The sequence below is a fragment of the Vicia villosa genome, linkage group LG2 (genome assembly GCF_029867415.1).
Source record: "Vicia villosa cultivar HV-30 ecotype Madison, WI linkage group LG2, Vvil1.0, whole genome shotgun sequence".
NCBI lineage: Eukaryota > Viridiplantae > Streptophyta > Magnoliopsida > Fabales > Fabaceae > Vicia > Vicia villosa.
The window spans coordinates 109,207,980-109,231,686 of NC_081181.1; the positions used below are offsets into that span (position 1 = coordinate 109,207,980).

Below are 23,707 nucleotides of genomic sequence, written 5' to 3' on the forward strand. Positions count from 1 at the left end.
CATTTAGGAAGACAATTTCACTATCAAAGTTGGTATTTTGTAGGGTCATAACTTTACTGGCTTGCAATAGTAAAAAAAGCAGAAAATCATAGCAAATCCAACTCATAGACAAAAGACACTCAAAAGGAATCAATCACCAATAACATAAGACAGAGAAGAAAACATTGTGTATGTTTCTGTTGATGTGCATTTTCTTCACATGGCTCAAACAACTACGCAATGTTTTCTCCTATGATTAACCAACAATTCAATCCTACATGGAGGTACAAGGTGCAGGTGCAATTGCATATTGGAGAACAAGCAAAATCATATGAATGAATCCAACACACTAGCTCAATGAGTACAACTCAATGAATGATAAGCTGAAAAATAACATGTTACCCATTTATGAGAAAGATACATACACTTATATACAAACACGGGCACAAATGCACAATATTACATTTGAAAATAGACTTAGTTTTTACTTACTTCATCAAAGCTAAATCTATGACAGTGAGAAAACTGTCACTAGCATACTCTAGTTCTAGTATCCCATTCCCATATAACTTCTCAAATTAAATTACCTCAAAATTCATACTAAGCTACCAAAAACAAAGACACTACTAGTTTACACAGAGATAGCCACCGGGAATCCATAAAATATCGCAGAGTCCCACAATTTTGGAGGAGTGAGAAACTCGAAGACATAACATTCCCGGTTAATTTCTCTCATTGCAGCAAATTTGCAGACTTTATTGAGCATCCCCAACTTTAGAGGACAATGCTGCCCGAAGCTGCTCCTGGGTGTAAAAACGACTCCCCATCTTCACGGTTGCTTGTTGTATCATCAAGTCATTTACCACAGACACACTAGCATGGTGCACTTCTAGGTCAAGCTCCATTAACGCCGCCATCAACCTCGCTGCAGGGTGGTTTTTCTTACTGCATTGGATCCTTATCATTGCATCCCAACCTATTATCTTGACGTCGATATCCAAATCAATTAAAGCTTGATTGGAAGCTGATGGTTTTTTGGGCTGTGGTTGTTGCTGTTGTGGTGGTGCGGATGGGGGATGAGACGAGTTTTCATTGATTTTCTGAAGCTCACTCTTGACTTCATCAAATTGCTTTTCCAATCCATCTTTATCGGATTCTGTTTTCTGAAGCTTTGTTTTCAGCTCAGTAATATAAGATATAGCATCTCCCAAAAGTGAAGCTTTATCCATCTTTGAAACATTAGGAACAACGGCACGGAGAGCATAGAATCTCTGATTCAGCTTCTCTCTTCTCTGTCTCTCAGCTTCAACATGATTCAACGGTTCTTCTCTTCCATTTGCCGGTTTCCTTCCTCTCTTCCTCGGCTTCTTTTCCGGCTCCACCACACGACTGCTATCCACCTCCTTCACCACCGACGCCTCCAGATCCGAATGGTCCGAATCACCACAACCAGTACCACCCGAGAATTTCAAATTCGACGCAGCCGGTGGGACAATTACACCTGAAGTAAAAGATAACATTCCATCATCGTTGTTGCTTCCTCTCGAATTCGGCGACCTCCTCTTTCCGTTTCCGTTGTTGATGTTATTGTTGTGGTTTTCCTCAGCAACCGAAACTATATGTGATTGACCCGAGAAGAAATTCGAATTCGAATTTCCATTATTAGTAACATAACAACTCTTTTTACTCTCACCTCCAAAACTCAAAATCTCACCAGATTCCGGCTTCAACGAACGTTGATGATTGTTACTCCCACCATAATCAGAAAGATTCATTTCCTTATTAAAGAAACTTTGATTATTCTGCTTGCTTGAAACATGAACAACACTAGGAACTTCTGTGACAGTACTTGAAGCATGAGTTTCAAATTGTATCGTCTTCGTCACACTCACACTCAAACTCTGATTATTGTTATTGTTCTGAGCTTGGTGCTGGTGTTGGTGCTGATGTTGTTGATGACTTGGATTTGAAATCGAAGTGTTGGTCGTCGTTGTTGTTGTTGCAGCAAGAGAATTATTATCAACAGAATCTCTAGCTTCAGGATCGTTAATCCAAATCGAAGAAGGATCATTTTCACCTTGATGAGCTATTGCAGCAGAATTAGAATTACCTAACTGCCAAGAAGATCCAAACTCAAAGCTATTATTGAAATTGAAAAGCATCTTCACTTTATTCATCAAATCATTGTTTTGATAAATCAACTCCGTAGATCCAAGCTCCAAAACACCGTTGGCCGACGGTATACACGCCAGCGTCTGTAAACCGTATTCCTGACCTTGTCTCGCTCTCTCGCACGCCGAGATAGAGAGACTCTCCCCGCCGACCAACCACACCGGAGTTGAGTTAAAGTAAGCCTGTCCGGGAAGTCCGCCGCCGTTGACAAAAGATTGAGTCATAGAAACTAAGAAGAACCATTCGGTATCCGTTACTTCTTCATCGACGGCGGATTCGTCGGTGACCGGATTACCGGAGATTAGAGAATTAAGTTCCCGGAGAACTTTTCTCCGGTGTTCTTGTTCAGCAGGTGATTTTGCTTTTGATTTCGCTTTTGTTTTATCTTCTTCTCCTTTGTAGTAACCGTCACCCCAACCGAGAAGAGAGGAGCCAGAATAGTCATAAGACGGCTGCCAGAAGATAGCGTAGGTCCAGAGCTCCGATGCGCCTTCTATCAAAGCCTGAAGTCGTTGCTGCAGCGTGTCTTGGTTGAATCCGGTGGATGTTTGTGGCGGCTGTGACGGCGGCGCCGGTGGCCATAAGGTGGATAAATCGGAGGATGTCATGAAAGCCTCCATGACTGAAGAGTTATCGTCGCTCCAGAGATTCATTTACTTAAGTTGAAATGAAATGGATTAATTTGAGGGTAAATTAGGGAGAAGAAAAACAAAAAAGCTGAAGCAGAAGAGAAGAGACCGTGTGGTGTTGATAATGGATTGGGAAGAGAGAGAGAGAGAAGAGGACAAATGAAGTTTGGTTATTTTGGGTTTGGAGTTAATTTGGAGTGCATTTAGGTTGAATTTGAGAGTGATTGTGAGGTTTTCCTTTCATGAAATGATGACAAAGCTGGTAACTAATTAATTATTTCCAAAATAAAATAAAATACGGCGATGTAGTCTATATAGTATATATACGTAAACAGAATCAAAAATATTTGAATTTTTTAAAATATTAAAACTAATTTTAGAAATCGAGAAAATGATTAAACTTTAAATTTTTTAAAACTTTTAATTTTTAATTTTTAATTTTAAAATTTAGAGTTTTGGTCTTTTATTCAATTTTGTATAGTCATTTTTATTTAATTATGGGACTGATGTTATAAGATAATGTTAATGGTACTGTGTGGTTTCTCTAATTTAATGATGTTGAATTTTTCTATAAGTTTATTTTCAAAAGATTTGATGTTTTATAATTTTTTGGGATGTTACTTACAGTATATTTTAATTAGTAGGTTTTAATGTTTAATGAAGATTTGACTTTTTTATTTGTTTGTTATTGAAATTTAAATTAGAGTTTAATGATAGGTTGTCGACCAATAAAAAATCTTCAGTTTTTATGTTATAAAAACAAGTTTTTTAAAATAATTTTGTAATTTATAGGAGTAAAAATAGAAATATGTATTGATAATATAAAATATTTTTATACATTAATAAATAATAAGAGAAACTTTAATTTTAAAATACTAATATGATATGACAGGTATAAGAATTTTGATTGATTATATGTGTAGTATTTATTTTCACTATCTGTGCAATACGTCGACCATTAAGTGTTAATGTAAATTATTTTAAACTAATGGTGCACCTTCTGTTTTCTCTTTTAATTAATAAATTTATTTTCTAAGTTCTAAAATATTAAATTTAATTAGATAGATTATTTTAATTAATATTAATTCATAACTTAAAAATCTAAAATAAATTTTCAATTATTAAATAAAATTTTTTAATTTTTTATTAAAAAATTTAATTGAATTAAAAGTAATAGTTTATTTACATTAATATATAAATATAAATAAATTATATTGTCAATGATCAAAATATAAATCAATAATTTACATTCATTTGGTTCAATTGAAATTTATGAATTGAGATACTCCCACCCACCATTCTACATTGTTTTTGTTATCATTTTATATTTTAATTTTTATCAAGTGACTTGTTAAATTTAACTTAATTAGCGTCACAATGTCAATAATTTATTAGCGTCGGAAATAAAATAAAAATATCAATTTTGTAAAGTTAATTGAGATAAAAATACCTTTAAATTGTTAAAGATAAGGCTAAATTATTAGGTTTTAAAATGTAGTGATAAAAATACCTTTAAATTGTTAAAGATAAGGCCAAAATATCATCTTTGCATGCTTAATCTTTTGCAATGTATTTCGAATAATATATGCTAGTCTCTTTTTAGGTGTTGTGTTGTTCGGTGTTTTCTGTTGTTTTTCGGGATTAGTTTTAGATTGGAGTTTTACCGTGTTGTAGTCTTTTAAGTACGTCTTGTACTTGAAGGATCTTTTGTTTGTTAGTAATAAATTTTTAGTTTCTTAAACAAAAAAGGGATTAAAATTTTAAAAATAAAATAAATAATTAAAAATTGTATTTAAATTTTTATTTATAAAGGTAGATACCTTACAATTATCAATAGCTTACATTTTTATATAATAAAAAAAATATTTACACAGAATGTTGAATCATGAAACAACACATTAAATTCATCTAACTCAAATTTGTTAGTTAAAAATATTTAAAAGTATAACATTAACATTAACATTAACTAAATTAATTAGTTTCGTAATAGCAATCATTTACAATAGATCAACAAGTTGATGTTTGAACGTTGACACTTTCTCTCTATACAAATATTCTGATTGATCATCTCTTGTCTTCCTCGAATCCAAACAGACAATACCACTGATGTAACCTCTGGCCTCAGAGGTGCGACGCCTCTCTGGACGCTCTGCATTTTGTTAGTGCGTGAGGCACTTTTAGTGAGGAGCGAAAGAGAGAGTAATAAGGAAATAAAGATTATATTATTCACTTGAATTGATATTATTATATTAGATTAAATTTGATATTATATCTAATATCTCAATAATATATCTGTAGATATTTGGAATATCTAGACCGATCTGGAAAACCGGCACAGGTCAAACAAATAGGAGCAAGGGCTCGCTTTGAAGACCTCCAAAACGACAGTCTGTTATATTAATCGAACGACCCACGATCTCTAGCTCGGCTTAGAGCAGTTTGGCAGCTCGGTCCAACAGCGAATCTCGCATCTCGGAGGACGTACTATTGAAAATTCACCAAGGGAATCTTTTGTATATACATTGGTTGAATACTATCCATTTATGGATTTATTTGGGTTAGAAGATAAACCCTTTAAAAGCTTTGGTTTGGGGATTGCGTGATCAATCCCTAGTTTAGGTTGGAGATCAGTCCATGGTACAATCTCCAAGGTTTTTGGTCAACCATGTATTAAAAATAATATAGGTTGAAGCTCATCATGGTATTAAAATCTTAATATGTTTAAGATCAGCTCGATGTTAAAATGTCATAAGTTATTAGTTATCCCGTGTAAAATCAAGGTTTAGAGCTCAAGGTTTAAGAAGCTTGAAGACTAACAGCTCCAAGGTTCTTGTTTGTGAAAAGAATAGTAATCACTTCAATCCACCATTGGGAAGGAAGATTGGCCACTTCATTTCTAAGCTAATTTGAAAGAAAAGACGCAAATGCTCACATCCATCATCTTGTATTATTTGGTTGGAGGTCAACCGTTATTTCCTTGTATAAGGAGGTTCGTGAATCTTTCCTAATAAAAGCTCTTAACTATTATTGAAACTCTCAAGGTCAATTCTAGGGGAGAGGAATATGTCCTTTTTTTAGTGAACCTTTATAATTGGTGTTCCTTTTTTCCCTTAACTCTTTTAATTTTCGCAATTTATTTTCTAATTTTTATTTTCTACTGCTAAGTTTTCAAAAATGTTTTTTAAACTCTAATTTGATTTCCCAAAGTTTTTCAAAATCACTTTTTCATGAACCACAAAATTCACCACCCCTTTTGTGTGTGAAGTCTCAAGTCCAACAATATACTCTCAGGGAGAGTAGGGTATACTCTCTATATTTGTCAAGAAGAGTTTAGCCACTCCAAGTTATCACTTTGGCTTCTTTATTTGTCCACTTGTTTAAGAGATGTGTTGTCATCATCACAAAGGGGGAGAATCAGGATTTATGTGCTAGCAGGTATGATGTTTACAACGATCTGCTTGATTTATATGTTGACAATGCTCTTAAGTGAAGTCATCACCTGATCAGGTGGTAATGCTTGATGATTAAGTTTTAATGATTAAAGATCAATAGATCGAGGTGTAAAGCCTTATGTGGAGGATAACACCTTATGCAAAATAAAATTTGGTGAAATCAGCGAAGATCTTTGATCAAGCAATGTTTCTGATGATGGTGTTTATTGAAGAGTTATCTCAAGCCTCATTAGAAAAATATTCAAGGTTCCAATGAAGTGATAAAGTCAAATATAATGTAGCAAGGAACTAAAAGCTTCAAAGTTGTGAAGAAATGAGATGTGAAAGCTCATTGAGTCTGTGTCGAGTGATTATTGTATGTAAAGGTATAAGACTAACTCTCAATTTTACGAAGGAAAATCACACATACATTTTAAATCTTTTGGAAAGCCTATCTCTTTTTTATTAAAATCACCAGAAAATATCTTTGCGCCTAACTAATTGCCTAAAAGCTCAAAAATACCTTATGAGTGCTTTTTTATTTCTTAGTGCTTTTGAGATTTAAGTTTTATATTTGTTAGGTGTTTGGGTCTAGTGTAAGACTAATATTGTAAATTTACTTTGAGAGATATTTTATTTTGGTTGTTGAGGTAATCCAGTTAAAACATTAGTTTGGTTGGGGAAGTATATATTAATAAAACTCTCATTTGGTTCGTGAGTTCAACCTATATTGAAAGCTCTTTGTTGGTTCGAGATTGTCCTAGTGATAAAATTTTTGGTTGGGAGGTCTTAATAGCTAAAAATTTGTGTTTGGAAGAGGTGTTCGCGGGCCGATCTGGTTCGATTTTAAGAGAATCCGATACCCAAACCGATTAAAATTATATGGATTGGTTTGGATTGGATTCGTAAATTTTTGCGATAAAGCCCAAATCAAACCGAACCGAGAAACAACATATTGATTTGGGTTGCATTGATCTGGTAGATAAACAATGCAAAAATATTTGAAAAAAATAATTTATTTATGGAAATTAATTTTTCATAATAATATAAATAAATAGTATTAATAGTGTTCAATTGTAAATATTAAACTAGCACTTTTTCTCTAATAGATTAAAAATATCCAACAAGAACAATATCTAACATAAAGACTTTTGAATCTATAATTAGTTACTTGAGTTAGTATGATAATGAATGTGTTTCATAGCTCTATTCTCAATTACCATAATACACTAATAATTTTTTAATAACTAATTAAAATAACATAACTTATCCACATACAACATTTCACTTTTTTCTTGTTGAAGTTGAAAGTTTGGTAGTAATTTTCATGGTAATTAATTATGATTGGTTTGTCTTGGGTTTACGGGTAGAAAATTGAAAATCTGATGCCGAAACCAATTTTCATTGGATTTCATTGGTTTGGTTCGGTTTTTGCCCGAACTGAAAAAATGTTCAACCCAAACACTATGGTTTGTTTTGGATTGCGGTTTGGTTTAGATTTACCCGAACCAATAAACACCCCTAGTGTTTGATTGGGAAGTTAGCCATTGTAAAACTCCAATCCTTGTCTAAGGAGGTTTGTGGGCAAAACTTGTCAAAAGCTCTCATCATAGTGAAAACTCTCAAGAAACAATTCTTGGGGAGAGGATTAGATCACTTCATTATATCGAACCTATATAAATATTTTTTGTCTTTATCTCTTTCCTTAACTCTTTACTTTTTAGTTATTTATTTTCGCTGCATTTCCATCTTTTTAATTTTCTAATTCCTGAACTTGCTAGTTTTGCAAAATCTTTTTGAACTTTGATTTTGTGAAAGTTTTCATTTCAAAAATGGTTTTTCAAGCTCACATAATTTACCCCTCTTGTATTTGAAGTCAATGGACCAACATATTTAACCCTTAAAGGAAACACCCTCATTTGTTTCTCAAAGTGATCTTCGGGCCAGCATCATGGAAATCATAAATAAAAAAAAGAATGAGAAGCACAAATAGAACAATATTTACATAAAATTTTGTGTTAGGTAATTATTAATGGCATGATAACCATATATCAATAATAGAAGTTCACATAAGGAAAAGGTAAAGACTAAAAGATCTACAGAGTTTAGTAAATGCAATAAAACCTTCACAATCCCCAACAAATTCCCATTTAAGGTGGAAGATGGCATAAATACATAATTATGGACCATAGTTTTAAAATAAGCACACAAGAACTCTAAACCCTGAATGTGAGCCCAATATGGCATAGATATATTTATTTTTGAATTAATCAGAGGAAGGTTCTTCAAAATCTGTTACTATTTTTTTAAATGGAGCAGGAACATCCATGACCTACTCAATATAAGGATGAGGACTAAGAAAATACAGTCTCATAGGCTATGAGTAAATTGATTGTGTCCCAAGATATACAAGATAAACATGATGTCTCAGACCTTCCGTGTGAAGGATTATTTACAGGTATTCTCAAATGGTATCGAGATACCACATCCTTAATAAACATGTCTTGATAAGAACGAATATTTGCTATAAAATGCTAATATACTCACTGATTCTCTCTCTCATTTCCAAAGTAGAAACACACAGTGAGGTGCTTAGAGAATCAAAGAAGTTGCATAAATGTGTTGGTTAGGGAAGTTTAGAAAGAAAAGAAACAAAATAGAAAAACCTCATTTTATACAAGCCAATGTGTCACATGAAACAAGGCCAAAGAGTTGGATCTAGCAAACATAAATGCTAGGAAACTAGAACCAACAACTATAATGTGAGAACTTAAAAGGCCAATAGGGACCTAATAAACGAATGACATGTAATAATACCAAAAGCATCATTCCCCGTTCTGTAACCATCACACCTTGATTCATGTGTTTCCCTCAAAATTTGACATCTAGACCATACGCTACTATCTACATGGCGATAGAGAGAAACACTGAGGGTCAAAGGTAAGTCACCAGGACACCTCAACACTTAATAAGAAGTACACGTGATTCTATCTTTATTCAAAGTTGCATTTTTCCCCCCTTGTGCCACAATCGGACTCAATAGTATCACATGTTGGTCTCTTTTGAATATTAGGAACAACAACCTCGCCAGTCAATAGAAAAGAACTAAATTTTACATTGAAAAAAGTTCCCAGATGATCACCAGACTAGACAACAAAAAATCATTTTACAATTAAAGGGGCGTCTTTACGTAACATGCGGGATTACAAAAAGTTATCCTTGCGAACACCTACTAACCGGGGACATATATTTGAGAGAGATATCTACTCATCATTGGCGATTCCAACTTAAGGACGAGATAATCGTAAAAAATGTACAAGAGGGATCATGTTCACACCCACAACCTCAAAGGAAGCCCCTACTCGAAGAGCACTAAAACTAATCGATGTCTGACTTTGCAAAGCCCTGGCTTGGAAGGCTATTGTTTCAGTTAGGGCCAAGGCCCAACCCATATGGATCCAACAACAAATTATGTCCAGTAGCAGATCAACTACACTGATTTTCAAACTCATCCAATGAGCCTAAAAGACAATCAAGAAAGTTTATACTTAAGAAATGATATAACAATCTTGGATCCACATAGTGGATCTGCCCTATCATCTTTAGAGGTTAAGATCGATCAAGAATTTAAAAATCATTGGATTAGGAACGCAACCAGATGCATCAACATTGACCTTACAATGTAGGTGTCAACAAAGAAGGTTCTATAATTGTACACTCAAGAGATGGATCATCCCTAAAAATATATTTGATTGGTGCTGACATGTCCTTGGACACTTTCAAATTGTACTTATAGAAATATACTACATGTGTCCCTTGAGACAGTTGTAGGGAACAAAAGATTATTGGTCCTTGTAAACCCTAAGACCATTTTATAAAAGACAGACGAAGAATCAGTCTCAAATGAATATCTTATCCTTACAATCATCACTAATTTGAGCGTCATAGTATTTGCTCGTACACTTTCATTGTTGCACCAAAACATAAAATTGTTCTCAAAGTCATTCATTAACAAAATGTGAATCAAAATAGCCCATTTTAAATATACTAAACATTAGGGGTGTGCATCCTATAATATTTCTGTTTTATCTAGGTTTTTTTTTTTTAAAAGTTTTTACGAGCTCGAACATAATATTATTAACAATATTTTATGATTTTTAATCTTTAGAAATACAAAGCCTTCATATTCCACCTTTGTTTTTACGAAACTAAATAATTTTTTAAATTCACGCTTTGAACTATATTCCCCTTTAGACACCCTTAGCAAACATTCGCTTGGCTAAAGAATCTAAACGTACATATGTCACAATAGTCCTGATAGGAACAAGATAATACGTCAGGCGTGGTAGATGGCCACATTGGATGAGCAATTATATGTTGATACTGTTTAAAATCTAGAAGGTTAATAATATTAACAAAATATCCATCAATACTTAGATGATATTTTCCATAGTGGAAAAAGTTGAAATGAAGTTGTTTATTTCATACGATACAAATTCAGACAAAATACTACATAACCAAGAATGTGATATACTTTTCTTTAAAAATATACTTTTCCTTAAAGAAAATAAAACATAGACAAATAATTAAAACAACAAAATTTATGACATCATTTTAATTGTTTTCTATTGATTTTTGTTATTTATATACTCAAATAGTAGTAAATATTTGTCGTTGCAAATAATAAGAGCAAAAATGAAAACAATGGGTGGCAGTGGCACAGTGTCGCAGAGTGAGAGGTCACAGTCTTGACATATTAAATGTTGTAGTGGCTGGCTTAAAAAACCCAATCATTTCTTTGCTTTCTTTATCACACAGCAAAACAAAAGGGTTGCTGCACGTGATTCATATTTTCCTACCCTTTTTATTTTATTTATTTATTTTAAAGTTATGTTAAAAATAGTTGAGAATATTATTTTTTAAAATTAAATAAAAAATATTTGAAATAGTATAAGTTAAATACTTATAAAAAAAGATAAGTATTATTATAATTAGTCAAAATAGTAATAAGATATAAAAGAATAGAGATGGAGGTGAGAAGGAGAAAAATATAAACCATGTATTATGATCTAAAAGAGTTAGGTGTTTGTATAATGTAATCAGTTGTATTTGGCGGATTTTCGGCCTATCTAGTTAGTTAGGTGTTTGTATACAGTTTTGGCAAAGGCGTTGACAAATAGATTGAAAAAGGTGATTAGGGGGTTGATTTCGGATACGCAGTCATCTTTTATTGTTTGTAAACAAATTCTTGGTTGTGTTCTAATAGCGAATGAAGTGGTAGATGAAACTCAGAAGAAGAAGAAAGAGTTACTCTTATTTAAAGTAGATTTTGAAAAAGCTTATGATTCAGTGGATTGAGATTATTTAAATAGAGTGATGGTTAGAATGTAATTTCCTGCTTTATGAGTGAGGTGGATAAACAAATGTGTAACTACAGCTTCAACTTCAGTGCTAGTTAATGGCAGTCTAATGATGAGTTTAAGTTGAAAAGAGGTTTGCGTCAAGGTGATCCGTTATCACCTTTTCTCTTTTTAATTGAGGCAAAGGGTTTTAGTGTTTTGATGAATGCAATTGACATAAGGGTATGTTTACACGGTATAAAGTGGGGAATGAGGACGGGGGATTGACTACTCACTTTCAATTTGCAGATGATACTCTTTTGAAGCAGTGCCACCTAAAGGTAAATATTTTTCTTTGCCGGTTGTTTCGTAATAGATTATCAACTAAGGATAATTTGGTTAGGTGTAATATTCTATCAGTTGAGAAACAATTTTGTCCTAATGCATGTATTCAGATTGAGAATAGGGATCATCTTTTTGTTCGATGTGATCATTTTAGTAATATTTGGTTGTTGCTTTCTGGATGGTTAGGGTTTATATCGACTTTATAGGGTCAGTGCAGGGATCATCGTGATCAATTTGTAGCTTTGGGAGGGGGTTAAAGGATTGTTGTATTGTTTTTCATATCATTTGGATAGCTATTATGTGGATTATTTGGAAGACGCAGAATCGGGAGGATTTTTCAAAATTCGAGTTTGTCGGTGTCGGCAGTTTGTGAAAAGTTAAAGCTTAAATCGTATTGGTGGTTGGAAGCTCATTAAGTGGATTTCAAGGTAGAATACCAGATGTGAAGGAGTAATCCGATGAATTGTATTTTGGCAAGTTTCGTTTAGTGTGCGTTGTTTTTTGATTTTTGGTGGTTTATTGTGTTTTAAATCATGTTGGTGTTGTAACAATTTTTTGTAGTCTTTCAAGTACATCTTATGCTTGATGGGCTCTCTTTTTAAAGGTAATATTATTATTTTAGCTTATTAAAAAAAATTCAAAATTTATAATATTACAAGTAACTTAATAATCATATTAAATGTTACTAATAATGCATAAGATCACTTATTAATAAAAAGTTTGGACGATAGTTTTTCGATTAATATCAGTGTAATTTTTTACTCTTAAACTTCGACTTTCTTTGTAATAAAATAAATCTGAATCATATTAATATAATATTAATTAAAGATTAATAATAAATTTAGATAGATTAATTTAAAAATTTTAAACTTTAAATAAGTCAAATGATTTAATTGAAATTTATTTATATTAAAAGAAGATGAGTGCTAGCAACACTCTCTTTAGAACACTCTCTCAAACACTCACTTTTTTATTGGTTGAAACATGTGTGGGCCCCTCATTTTGAAAATAGGTCCCACATAAAGTAGTAGGACCCACACATATTTCAACCAATAAGAAAGTGAGTGTTTGAGAGAATGTTCAAAAGAGAGTGTTGCTAACATTTCTCTTAAAAGAATATCTAGTGTTTCGAGTAGGCTCTATAAAATTGTTAAATAAAATATCTATTAATAAATTTAAGTTGTATGTTTTCCATTAAATTAATTCTTTATTAAGAGTGTCCTAGTAATTGTTACTAACATTTTCTTTTAATAAATTATAGCCGCCGTGTGACTTAGTAGTAGTTACAGTTTTCAATCATAAGGGATTGATTAATGATTGCTTTATTTATCAAATCATTGTTTGCTGTATAACACACGCAAAGAATTATAGTACTAGTACTCCTAAATCTAAAACAATTAAGAAGTAAAATAGATAAATTGTTTATTAATTACTTAAAATAACATTAGTAATTTTAATTTATTTTTTTTGGAAAAGAAGTAATCTTTAAATTTAGCAAATAGGATAATACTCTCACAATTGCAAAATTAAACCGAATTAAATTGAAATCGCAATAAATCGCATTTAGTTTGGATGTGTTCGGGTCATTTTCTACTAGAACAGCGCGGTTTGATTCGGTTTGCGATTTGTATTTTGCAAACTGAACCAAACCAAATCGCATTACGTTCCAAAATCTTACTAATATATATTTCTTTAATTTTTTAGAGAAATTAACTAGTACTCCCTCCGGCCTGAATTATAAGCAAATATTCTCTTTTTAGGTTCATTGAGTAATGAATGTATTTGGTCTACATAAAAGATCAGATACATTCATTATTCAATGAACCTAAAAAGATAATATTTGCTTATAATAATGGTCAGAGGGAGTATTATGTATATATTTTATCATATTCTTTGTATGATATTTATTTTAATTTATATATCATCAAAAAGCAAAATATTATTCATTTATAAATAATATTTTGACAAAATATATTTTATCGTATTCTTTATATAATATTTGTTTATGACTGAAATTTCATGTATATCATTCTTTAAACCTAAGATAAAATTATAAGACGAATTTTTATGTATCAAATTATAAATTTATTTTGACAATTATAAACTTTTTTATGATAACTAGTAGGATACCCGTGTGTTCGCACGGGTACTGGTTTGGGTTGGACCGGATACATGAGAAAGATTTTGTATTTAATTTAAAATAAAAAGTATTGAATGTAAAAAAAAACATATGTATTAATGTGCAAAAGCAAAACAAAATATTTGTTCTAAGACATTGATATAAGTAAATTAAAAATAAGAAAGTGTCAAAAACAATTAATATCCTACGTATAAAACATAAGTTACACAAATAAATATCCAGAATTTTAATTAGTTGAAAATCAATATATGAAAAAATTTGACATAAAAATCCAAAAAGAGAAAGATCTAAAAGAATATAAAAAAGTAACTCATTAAATATGCATTCACGCGTTATTCGTATGTTACTCGTGCGTTCGCATGGGTTCTGATATGAGTTGGACCGGGTTTATCACATACGTATAGTATTAAATAAGAAAATTGAAATTTTTTAAAAAAATTAATTTAATTATAAAATAGGAAAGAAATTAAAATATTTAAAAATAAATGTATAAATTAATTAAATCAATCATTGTTAAAAAACATATTAAACACCTATTTAGAAGGAAAAACAATTGTGCAAAATAGATAAAAATGAAATATTATTTTCAATAGAGTTGTAGTAAAAACAAAATATTTATATCATGTTTGGATTGAAAAATGATTTTTATATTTATTTTATTTAATTGTACAAATAATATAATAACACGTGTGTTTGAACGAATTTTGGTATGGTTACCCGTGCGTTCACACGGTACTGGTGTATTACCCGTGCGTTGACACAAATTTTAGTCTGATTACCCGTGTGTTTAAACGGTACTGTTGTGTTACCCGTGGGTTCACACGAATTTTAACATGGTTACATGTGCGATTAGACAGACAGTACTGATGTGTTACATGTGCGTTCGCAACACACAGATACTGGTGTGGACACACATTTTTGTTTACAGAATATAATGAAAATGCAAATAAGAAAAACAGAAATATTTTAACAAAATAAGTTATTATTTATAAATGAAATACATATTTTAAATGTTAAAAAATATAATATAAACTAAATATGATAAAGTTGATAGGCCCTGATAGTTGTTTGATAATGTTGGGTGCAATCAAATATATGTCAAAATTATTACCTTAGCAACTTCCAAGCGCCAATACATTACACATAGCAACTTGCTTAGATTAAAGAGGCTTTTATGATAGGTAAAAGGGGTCCATTTTTGAAACCCAGACCCAATCGGAATGGTCAAACATAACTATTATATAAACACAGTTTGAAAGTGGTGGCATTGTGATGCAAGAGCCCTATGCTAGAGTCATAAGTAACTGCCCTATGGTTCAGATAGCAGTTTTATTTGAAGTAGTGTACAACAAAATCCAATTAAGTTTGCAAACTATAATTATAAGAATAACAACTACTCAGTCAATAACCAAAACAAAAACCTAATCAGGATATTTTAAGAGCATACAAAAACTAAACATTAAGAATATGCATCAATATATAACCGAACAAAAGCTTTCAAGTTTTTATTGGGGTGGTGTAAAAACAACATACAAACAGAATATTTCACAGAGCTACATGTGTACATCAAAATTTATAGTACAACCAACTGATAATCCCTCAAGCAATCATTGTAGTAGCTCCTCAATCGAATGAACCTCCCTCAGACCCGGTCCCGTAAATAAAGGTCCATTTGAAATGCTTTGTCGGCACAAAATGCTACAATTATTGGACCAGCCAATCACCAGCATCGCCTCATGGTAAATGGAATCGTTGTTACTCCAAGCAAAAATCCAATGAATAGCACAGAGTGATTCAATACGTTGACTCTGCTTTCGTTTTGATGGACGACCACCAATGTTCATTCGTCCGTTTCCAACTCCGTTGTGCACATGGTTTCGAAAGTATTATCATTAGTCTTATAACTCAGATTATAAGCAAAAATGGTGTAGTGTTGTAAAGCATAAATGGTCATCTCTGAATGATTAATTGATAACTTCACCTTGAGATGTTATACGAAATGAGGTGCGAAAATTAAACGGTGGGCCAGACAATATAGCAAGAAGAGTAGGACCTCCTCCCCTTCCAACGCTCCATCTTTGAGTGTGATGCATAGATTTGGTACTGAAACATCAAAGTTGACATGTAAAGAGATTTAACTATAGTAAGCAAAAAAATGTATGGTCAATCATAAAAGGAGGTAGTTAAAAGCATACCAATCGCCTACAATAGTCTCCGTGTTGATGTGTTATGTAATTGTGGAGTATTTGAGTCAACCCTAACTGCATATATATAAGTGAGACCAATAGTTATCGTAACAGATACTCAAACATTATATGTCATTACAGATAGTTAATAGTATAATCAACCATTATATATCATTACCAATACCTATCTGTGGTTGACGATTTTCACAGTCTTTCCATTTTCAGTCCTCATGCCAGTAATTATATCTCCAAATTGAGATGCAACCAACCCGTAGATGGTCCATGCAACGGTACATGATCAGTAGTACCATATCCACCATACTGGAATGTTGTGTTATCCAAAATACTATAGTTAGCATACATATAAAAATATAAATACATTCAAACATCGGGTGTGAATGTTGGTACTTACATGTCTCGCGACGTCGAATCCTTAAAAGAGGTTCCAAACTCCTGAAAATGCAGCAACCACGATAGAATCAACATGGGGATTTGGTGTCACTACCACAACCATCATACGATAGAAGGTAAAGTAGAGCAATGTGAAGAACATAAAGAATAGATACCAAAAGAATGTTATAAACTCTTACATGAACTTTACCTGAAATAGTCTGTTTGTTGGTGTCTCGTGTAACTGTCGAGTATTTGACTGAACCCTAACTGCATACAGTTAAGTGACAACAACATGATAATTTACAGGAAACATGTGGCAATGGTCATCCAAAAACTTTCCTTATTATCCAAGTCACAGTGGAAATTTGCCTTTATTAGTGTCAACGTATTAAAACATTCGGAACAACGGTATCGTAAAGAGTATCAGTAAACAAATTTTTTTTGAATACAATTCATACATGTATCAGCTATAAATAATTAGAACAAATAGGAAATCAGTTAATTAATTCTAAGGGTCATAGGGACTTGAATTGATCATACATGTATAACCTATAAAACAGAAAAAATTATTAGAACAATATAATTATAAGATAACCTATAAATAATATTCATAAGTCATATAAGTTTGTAACTCCAGCAGAAGCTTCTTTAACCGTTTTAATAGAAAATGAGTTAAGCCATAGTTTGTCAAAATAGTAACAACACACCCAAACAAATAGGGCCACAAAAAACTTAAGTTTTAACACATAAAAGAAGTTTTATCAATCAAAATACTACGGCCATTACAATGAAAATGAAATATAATCTGAGACACCACCCTAAGCATCAAATCGAAAGGCCCCAGCCGTAATGAAGTTTGACCAATCCCACGGTGCTTCATCTTCATCGGAAGAAGCGAAGATTATGATAATGTATAAACAATTAAACACAAAATTATATTTTCCTCTATATGTGTATGTTGTGAAAAACGATGTCAAGAACAAAATATTATAGGAATTAGGGAAGATAAGAAGACAAGAATTGGTTATAACTGCTATTCTTTTACTTTCTTTTAAAACAAGATTACAAGTTTACAAGAATAACAAATAACCTCTCTCACTCTAAATTAGGATTTGCAGCTTAGCAATGATGAGAGACTAGTATGCTATTTATAATAAATCCTAACATACTAACTAATTGGCTTTTTCCGCAAGGCCCATTACACAAGCCAACTTAATAAACAAGCTAACTTAGCAAATTAGGGTTTAAACACTAAACCTAATTTAACATGCTAACAACCCTAGCATCTTCGACACAAGCATGTGAACAACCTTCGACTTCATGCTTAATCCTGTAGAACCAAGAGGCTACCCTTCGACCATACTAGAGTTCGATCCAATATCTCACAAATCTCCACCTTGGACCCAACTCTACAACGTCAAGGGAACAAACTAGCTTTCTTCATGCAGCTTTATCAACTGCATACAGTGGAAAACCTTGCAACTTGGCAATGACTTGGTGATCATATCAGCAGCATTGTGATCTGTTGAAACCTTCAGCACTTGGACTTCTCCACGCTCGATTACTCCTCTGATGAAATGCAGCCTCACATCAATGTGCTTAGTTCGCTCATGATATACTGAGTTCTTCGACAGGTGTATTGCACTTTGACTATCACATTTAACAATGGTACCTCGACCTTGAAGTTTCAGCTCCTTTGCAAAACCTTCAAGCCACAATGCTTCTTTCACAGCTTCAGTTAGGGCAATATACTCCGCTTCAGTGGTTGATAGAGCAAGAACCTTATGAAGTGTTACTTTCCAACTAATTGCAGTGCCAAACATAGTGAAAACATATCCAGAAATAGATTTTCTGAAATCCATACAACCTGCATAATCAGAGTCGACATATCCTTCAATTGCTGCTTTACTATCTTCACCCAAGGCTCCACCATAAATTAGGACTCTGTTCAGAGACCCATTTATGTACCTTAAAATCCACTTCAATGCTTGCCAGTGAGCCTTTCCAGGATTCGCCATGTACCTGCTTACAAGACTCACTGCATATGCTATGCCGGGTCTAGTACAAACCATAGCATACATCAAAGAACCAACTATATTAGGATATGGGATGCTATTCATATAGGCTCTTTCAACATCAGTACTGGGACACTGATCAATACTTAGCTTGAATTGAGGGTTTGTTGGAGTCACAACTGGCTTCGAATTTGACATACCAAACTTTTCGAGAATCTTTCGTAGATATGCCTCTTGAGATAAGCATAACTTCGACTTCTTTCTATCTCTTTGAATGTCAATTCCAAGAATCCTGGAAGCAGCTCCCAGATCCTTCATATCAAACTCCTTATTGAGTTCAGCCTTCACCCTCATCACATCTTTGACATTGTTGCTTGCTACGAGAATATCATCCACATAAAGCAACAAAATAACAATTGAATTACCAGATCGAAATCTGAAGTAAACGCAGTGGTCGAACTGACTTCTAATGAAACTTATGCGTGCCATGAACTTGTCAAATCTCCTATTCCACTGTCGAGGAGATTGTTTCATCCCATACAAAGATCTCTTTAGCTTGCACACATAATATTCCTTCCCTTTTCGACATACCCTTCAGGTTGCCTCATCAGGATCGTTTCATCTAGATCACCATACAAGAACACAGTCTTCACATCCATCTGTTCTAGTTCAAGATCGAACTGTGCCACCATGGCAAGCAACATTCGAATGGACCTATGCTTCACAACAGAAGAAAACACATCATTGAAATTGACACCTTCTTTCTGAGTGAAACCCCTTGCAACTAACCTTGCCTTGTATCTTTTTGACGTCACTCCTTTAATTCCTTCCTTAACTTTGAAAATCCATTTACAGCTGACTAACCTTGCCCCAGCAGGTTTCTTGATCAGTTCCCAGGTATGATTATCATGAAGAGATTTCATCTCATCATCCATGGCCTTCAGTCATTCAGTCTTATTTCGACTCCTCATAACTTCCTTGTAGTCTCTAGGTTCTTCGTCTAGAACCTCACTTGCAGAGATTAAGGCATAAGTTATAAGGTCTGCATACCCAAGTCTCTGAGGTGGCTTGATGGCTCTTCTCGACCTATCTCTTGACAATAGGTAGTCATCGACAGTTTCCTCAATTTCCTCAGCATCTTCTACTTCTTCTTCGACTTCATCAGGGATATGCAATTCAGCATCAACATGCTCCACCTCAACAGGAATCTCTACCTGTTCCAACTCTTCGTCAGATGTTTCTGTACTTCGACCAACATCATCAGTTTTCTTAAAAGCCATTTCAGCTTCATTGAAAACTACATCTCGAATGGTGATACACCTCTCGTGACCTGGCTCTAGGCACCATAGCCTATAAGCTTTGACTCCTTCAGGGTATCCCATGAACATGCATTTCAGAGCTCTAGGTTCGACCTTGTCTTGCCTAATGTGAGCATAGGCTACGCAGCCAAATACTATCAGTTTGTCGAGATTTGGTGGATGTCTCGACCAAACTTCTTCAGGTGTCTTCATATCTAATGTTGTCGAAGGACATCTGTTTATCAGATATGTTGCTGTCGAAACAGCCTCAGCCCAGAACACCTTCTTTAACCCCGCACTAGTCAACATGCATCTGACTCTCTCCAAAATAGTTCGATTAAACCTTTCAGCCAAACCATTTTGCTGTGGAGTACCTGCAGTAGTTCTGTGCCTTGCAATACCAGAGCCCGCACAAAAACTGTCGAACGCCTCATTGCAAAATTCAAGGCCATTATCAGTTCTCAACCTCTTGACCTTCCTGCCAGTCTGATTTTCTACTAAGGTCTTCCAACTTTTGAAATTCTCAAAAGTTTCATCCTTAGTCTTCTGAATGAATACCCATAACTTCCTGGAATAATCATCAACTATGGATAGAAAATACCTTGCTCCTGAATGTGATGGACACCTTGCAGGCCCCCAAAGATCAGCATGGATGTAATCAAGGGATCCATGTGTTCTTTGTTTGCCTTTGTTGAACTTCACTCTGCAAGATTTTCCAAGTACACAGGGTTCACAAAACTTCAGCTTTTCGAATTTGTCTCCACCAAGTAGATTTTGTTTCCCTAATTCGACCAGACCCCTTTCAGTGACATGGCCCAATCTCATGTGCCAGATTTCTGCCTTCGACAAAGGTTTCGTGGATGCAACATTTGTCGAAACACTTACAACTTCAGCCTCAAGGGTATACAAGCCTTGTTTCTTCACGCCTCTCAAGACTTCCTTCGACCCCTTCATGACTCTTAGGATACTTTTCTCTCCTTTGAAAACATATCCTTTCTTGTCGAATTCACCAAGAGAAAGTAGATTTCTCTTCAAATCAGGAACATACCTGACTTCAGTCAACAACCTTATTGACTCATCATGGAGCTTGAATCTCACAGACCCAACACCTGCAATTTTGCAAGCCTTGTTGTTTCCCAGCAATACTGATCCACCATCTTTATCACATAATTCCTCGAACAAGTCTTTGTTTGGAGTCATGTGCCAAGTGCAACCTGAATCCATAATCCACTCTCTTCTCGAGTCACTGATTGAAACCACAAGAACATCAGATGATTCAAAATCATCTTGAACAATGGCTGCATTGTCGTTATCCTTACCTCCATGATATTTCAGGCGTTCATGGCACACCTTTCTCGTGTGACCCTCCTTCTTACAATGATAGCATCAAATACCAGATGCTTCGCCACTATAAGACTTCGACTGGCTTTTGCCCTTCTTCTTGTCGAGCTTACCATCCTTTCGCAAGAATTTTCCTTTAACGGCCAAACCTTCACCAACAGTCGAAAAGTTTATCCTCCTTTCGTTCGTTCAAGTCCTTAGAATACAAGGCTGATTGAACTTCTTCAAACGTCAGGGACTCCCTTCCATACAAGAGAGTTTCTTTGAAGTGAGCATGTGATCGAGGCAAAGAACACAATAGTAACAGCACTTGATCTTCATCATCGATCTTCACATCAATATTTTCAAGATCAAGAATCAGCTTGTTGAACATATCCAACTGCTCAGCCAACACTTTTTCTTCAATCATCTTGAATGAATACAAAGCTTGCTTTAGGTAGAGTCGATTTACCAACGATTTGGTCATATACAAACTTTCAAGTTTCACCCATAACCCTGATGCCGTCGTCTCCTTTGATACCTGCCGGAGAACCTTATCACCAAGGCTCAACAAAATTGCGCTGTGTGTTTTCTCAATCATATTCGTCTTCTCCGCTGCCGTCAATTCTACATTCACGGCTGCCTCTCCCTTCAACGCTTCCAAGCTACCCTGCTGAACCAATAGGGCTTTCATCTTCAAGCGCCACAGACCGAAATCATTCACTCCGGTGAAGTTTTCAATCTCATACTTTGTTGAAGGCATCTTCTCCACGCTCACCGCACCAATTTGTTGTGAAAAACGATGTCAAGTACAAAATATAATAGGAATTAGGGAAGATAAGAAGACTAGAATTGGTTATAACTGCTATTCTTTTACTTTCTCTTAAAACAAGATTACAAGTTTACAAGAATAACAAATAACCTCTCTCACCCTAAATTAGGATTTATAGCTTAGCAATGATGAGAGACTAGTATGCTATTTATAATAAAACCTAACATACTAACTAATAGGCTTTTTCTGCAAGGCCCATTACACAAGTCAACTTAATAAACAAGCTAACTTAACAAATTAGGATTTAAACACTAAACCTAATTTAACATGCTAACAACCTTAGCATCTTCGACACAAGCATGTGAACAACCTTCGACTTCATGCTTAATCCTGTCGAACCAAGAGGCTACCCTTCGACCATACTAGAGTTTGATCCAATATCTCACAGTGTATGTATGGCTTAATAATTTTTTTGTAAAAAACCGAACCAATCCAAACCGCATTAGTTTGGTTCAATTTTATTTTTGAAAGTCAACCAAATCAAACAGAACTGCACGTTTTTCTCTTGCGGTTCAGATGATTTTTAGCGTTAAAATTGCTCAAACCGCACCGCGAACACCCCTAATTATAACAAACAGGGCCGAGCCAATCAACACAGAGGCTCCGTTCTAATTTTAAAAATAGACCCAAATTTAAAATATAAATACAATTATAATAATTAAAAAAAGACACATAAAAATCACATTTATGTATTAATCAATAACATATTTAATTATAATTATTTTGAGTTTTGATCTATCTCAATTTTTATATGTATTGAGTTTTTATTATAGTATTTTTTAAATTTATTGAATTTTTATTATAATATTTTATTTATTTCGATTAATATTTATAAAAAAAATTAAATTTTTTAAAATGAGACCTCTAAAATTTGTGACATGCTGTAGCAATTTTTCTATACATGCATAGGGCGGCCCTGGACTGACAAAGATAAATAATGACAAAGATAAATAAATATGTAAGATTTCACCTAAAGTGAGATATTACATGGTTAGATTTAGAGAATAAATTATATATAAAAATTTAGTTTTGCTATGTTAACACGATTTTTTTACACCATATATACGCCAAAGTTTATTACAACACAGCAAAACAACCTTACACAAAAGCTAAGAGAAACTATTATAAAATAAAAACGGGATATTTTATGGTGTAGACGTTAAAAAACAGTGTCAATATATCTTTTTCCATAAAAGTTTTATAAAAACTAATTATATAAAATTAAGTGAAATCAACTTAGTTTGTAATTTTGTAAAAATATCCGATTGAATGATGTGAGTTTGTATTGAAATAATTAAACTCAAAATGATAATTAAATAAGATATACTTTTTGTGAGATTTTTTTTTTTTACTTTTTACTCACTGTCATAGTACGATTCAAAAGATCAGTTCTGATATCAAATAATTTTAGCAGAGAATTCAACCGTTCAGCGCCAATCATAACTGAACCAACTAATTATTGATTACTTTTTGTGAGATTAACATATAACACATCATACTTTAATCAATTATAATTTGAATGTCGTGCTACAATTTCATTGATGTATTTGTTATCTCAAAAAGTTTATAAACTATTTTTTTTATGTAGGTAAAAAAATTCAATAAAAAAATAAACTTTTATTTATCGA

General features: G+C 33.4%; 1 protein-coding gene across 1 annotated transcript; it reads right to left on the minus strand.

The window, feature by feature from the left end:
• Positions 1-363: 363 nt before the first annotated feature.
• LOC131651777 (transcription factor MYC2) lies at positions 364-2,986 on the minus strand. The gene has a single exon (XM_058921469.1). It carries the CDS (start codon positions 2,802-2,804, stop codon positions 735-737), a length of 2,070 nt encoding a protein of 689 aa, XP_058777452.1. The 5' UTR covers positions 2,805-2,986; the 3' UTR covers positions 364-734.
• Positions 2,987-23,707: the final 20,721 nt, after the last annotated feature.

Coding starts and splice junctions, on each gene's coding strand:
- LOC131651777 (XM_058921469.1), bottom strand. CDS start 2,804: ATGAATCTCTGGAGCGACGATAACTCTTCAGTCATGGAGGCTTTCATG.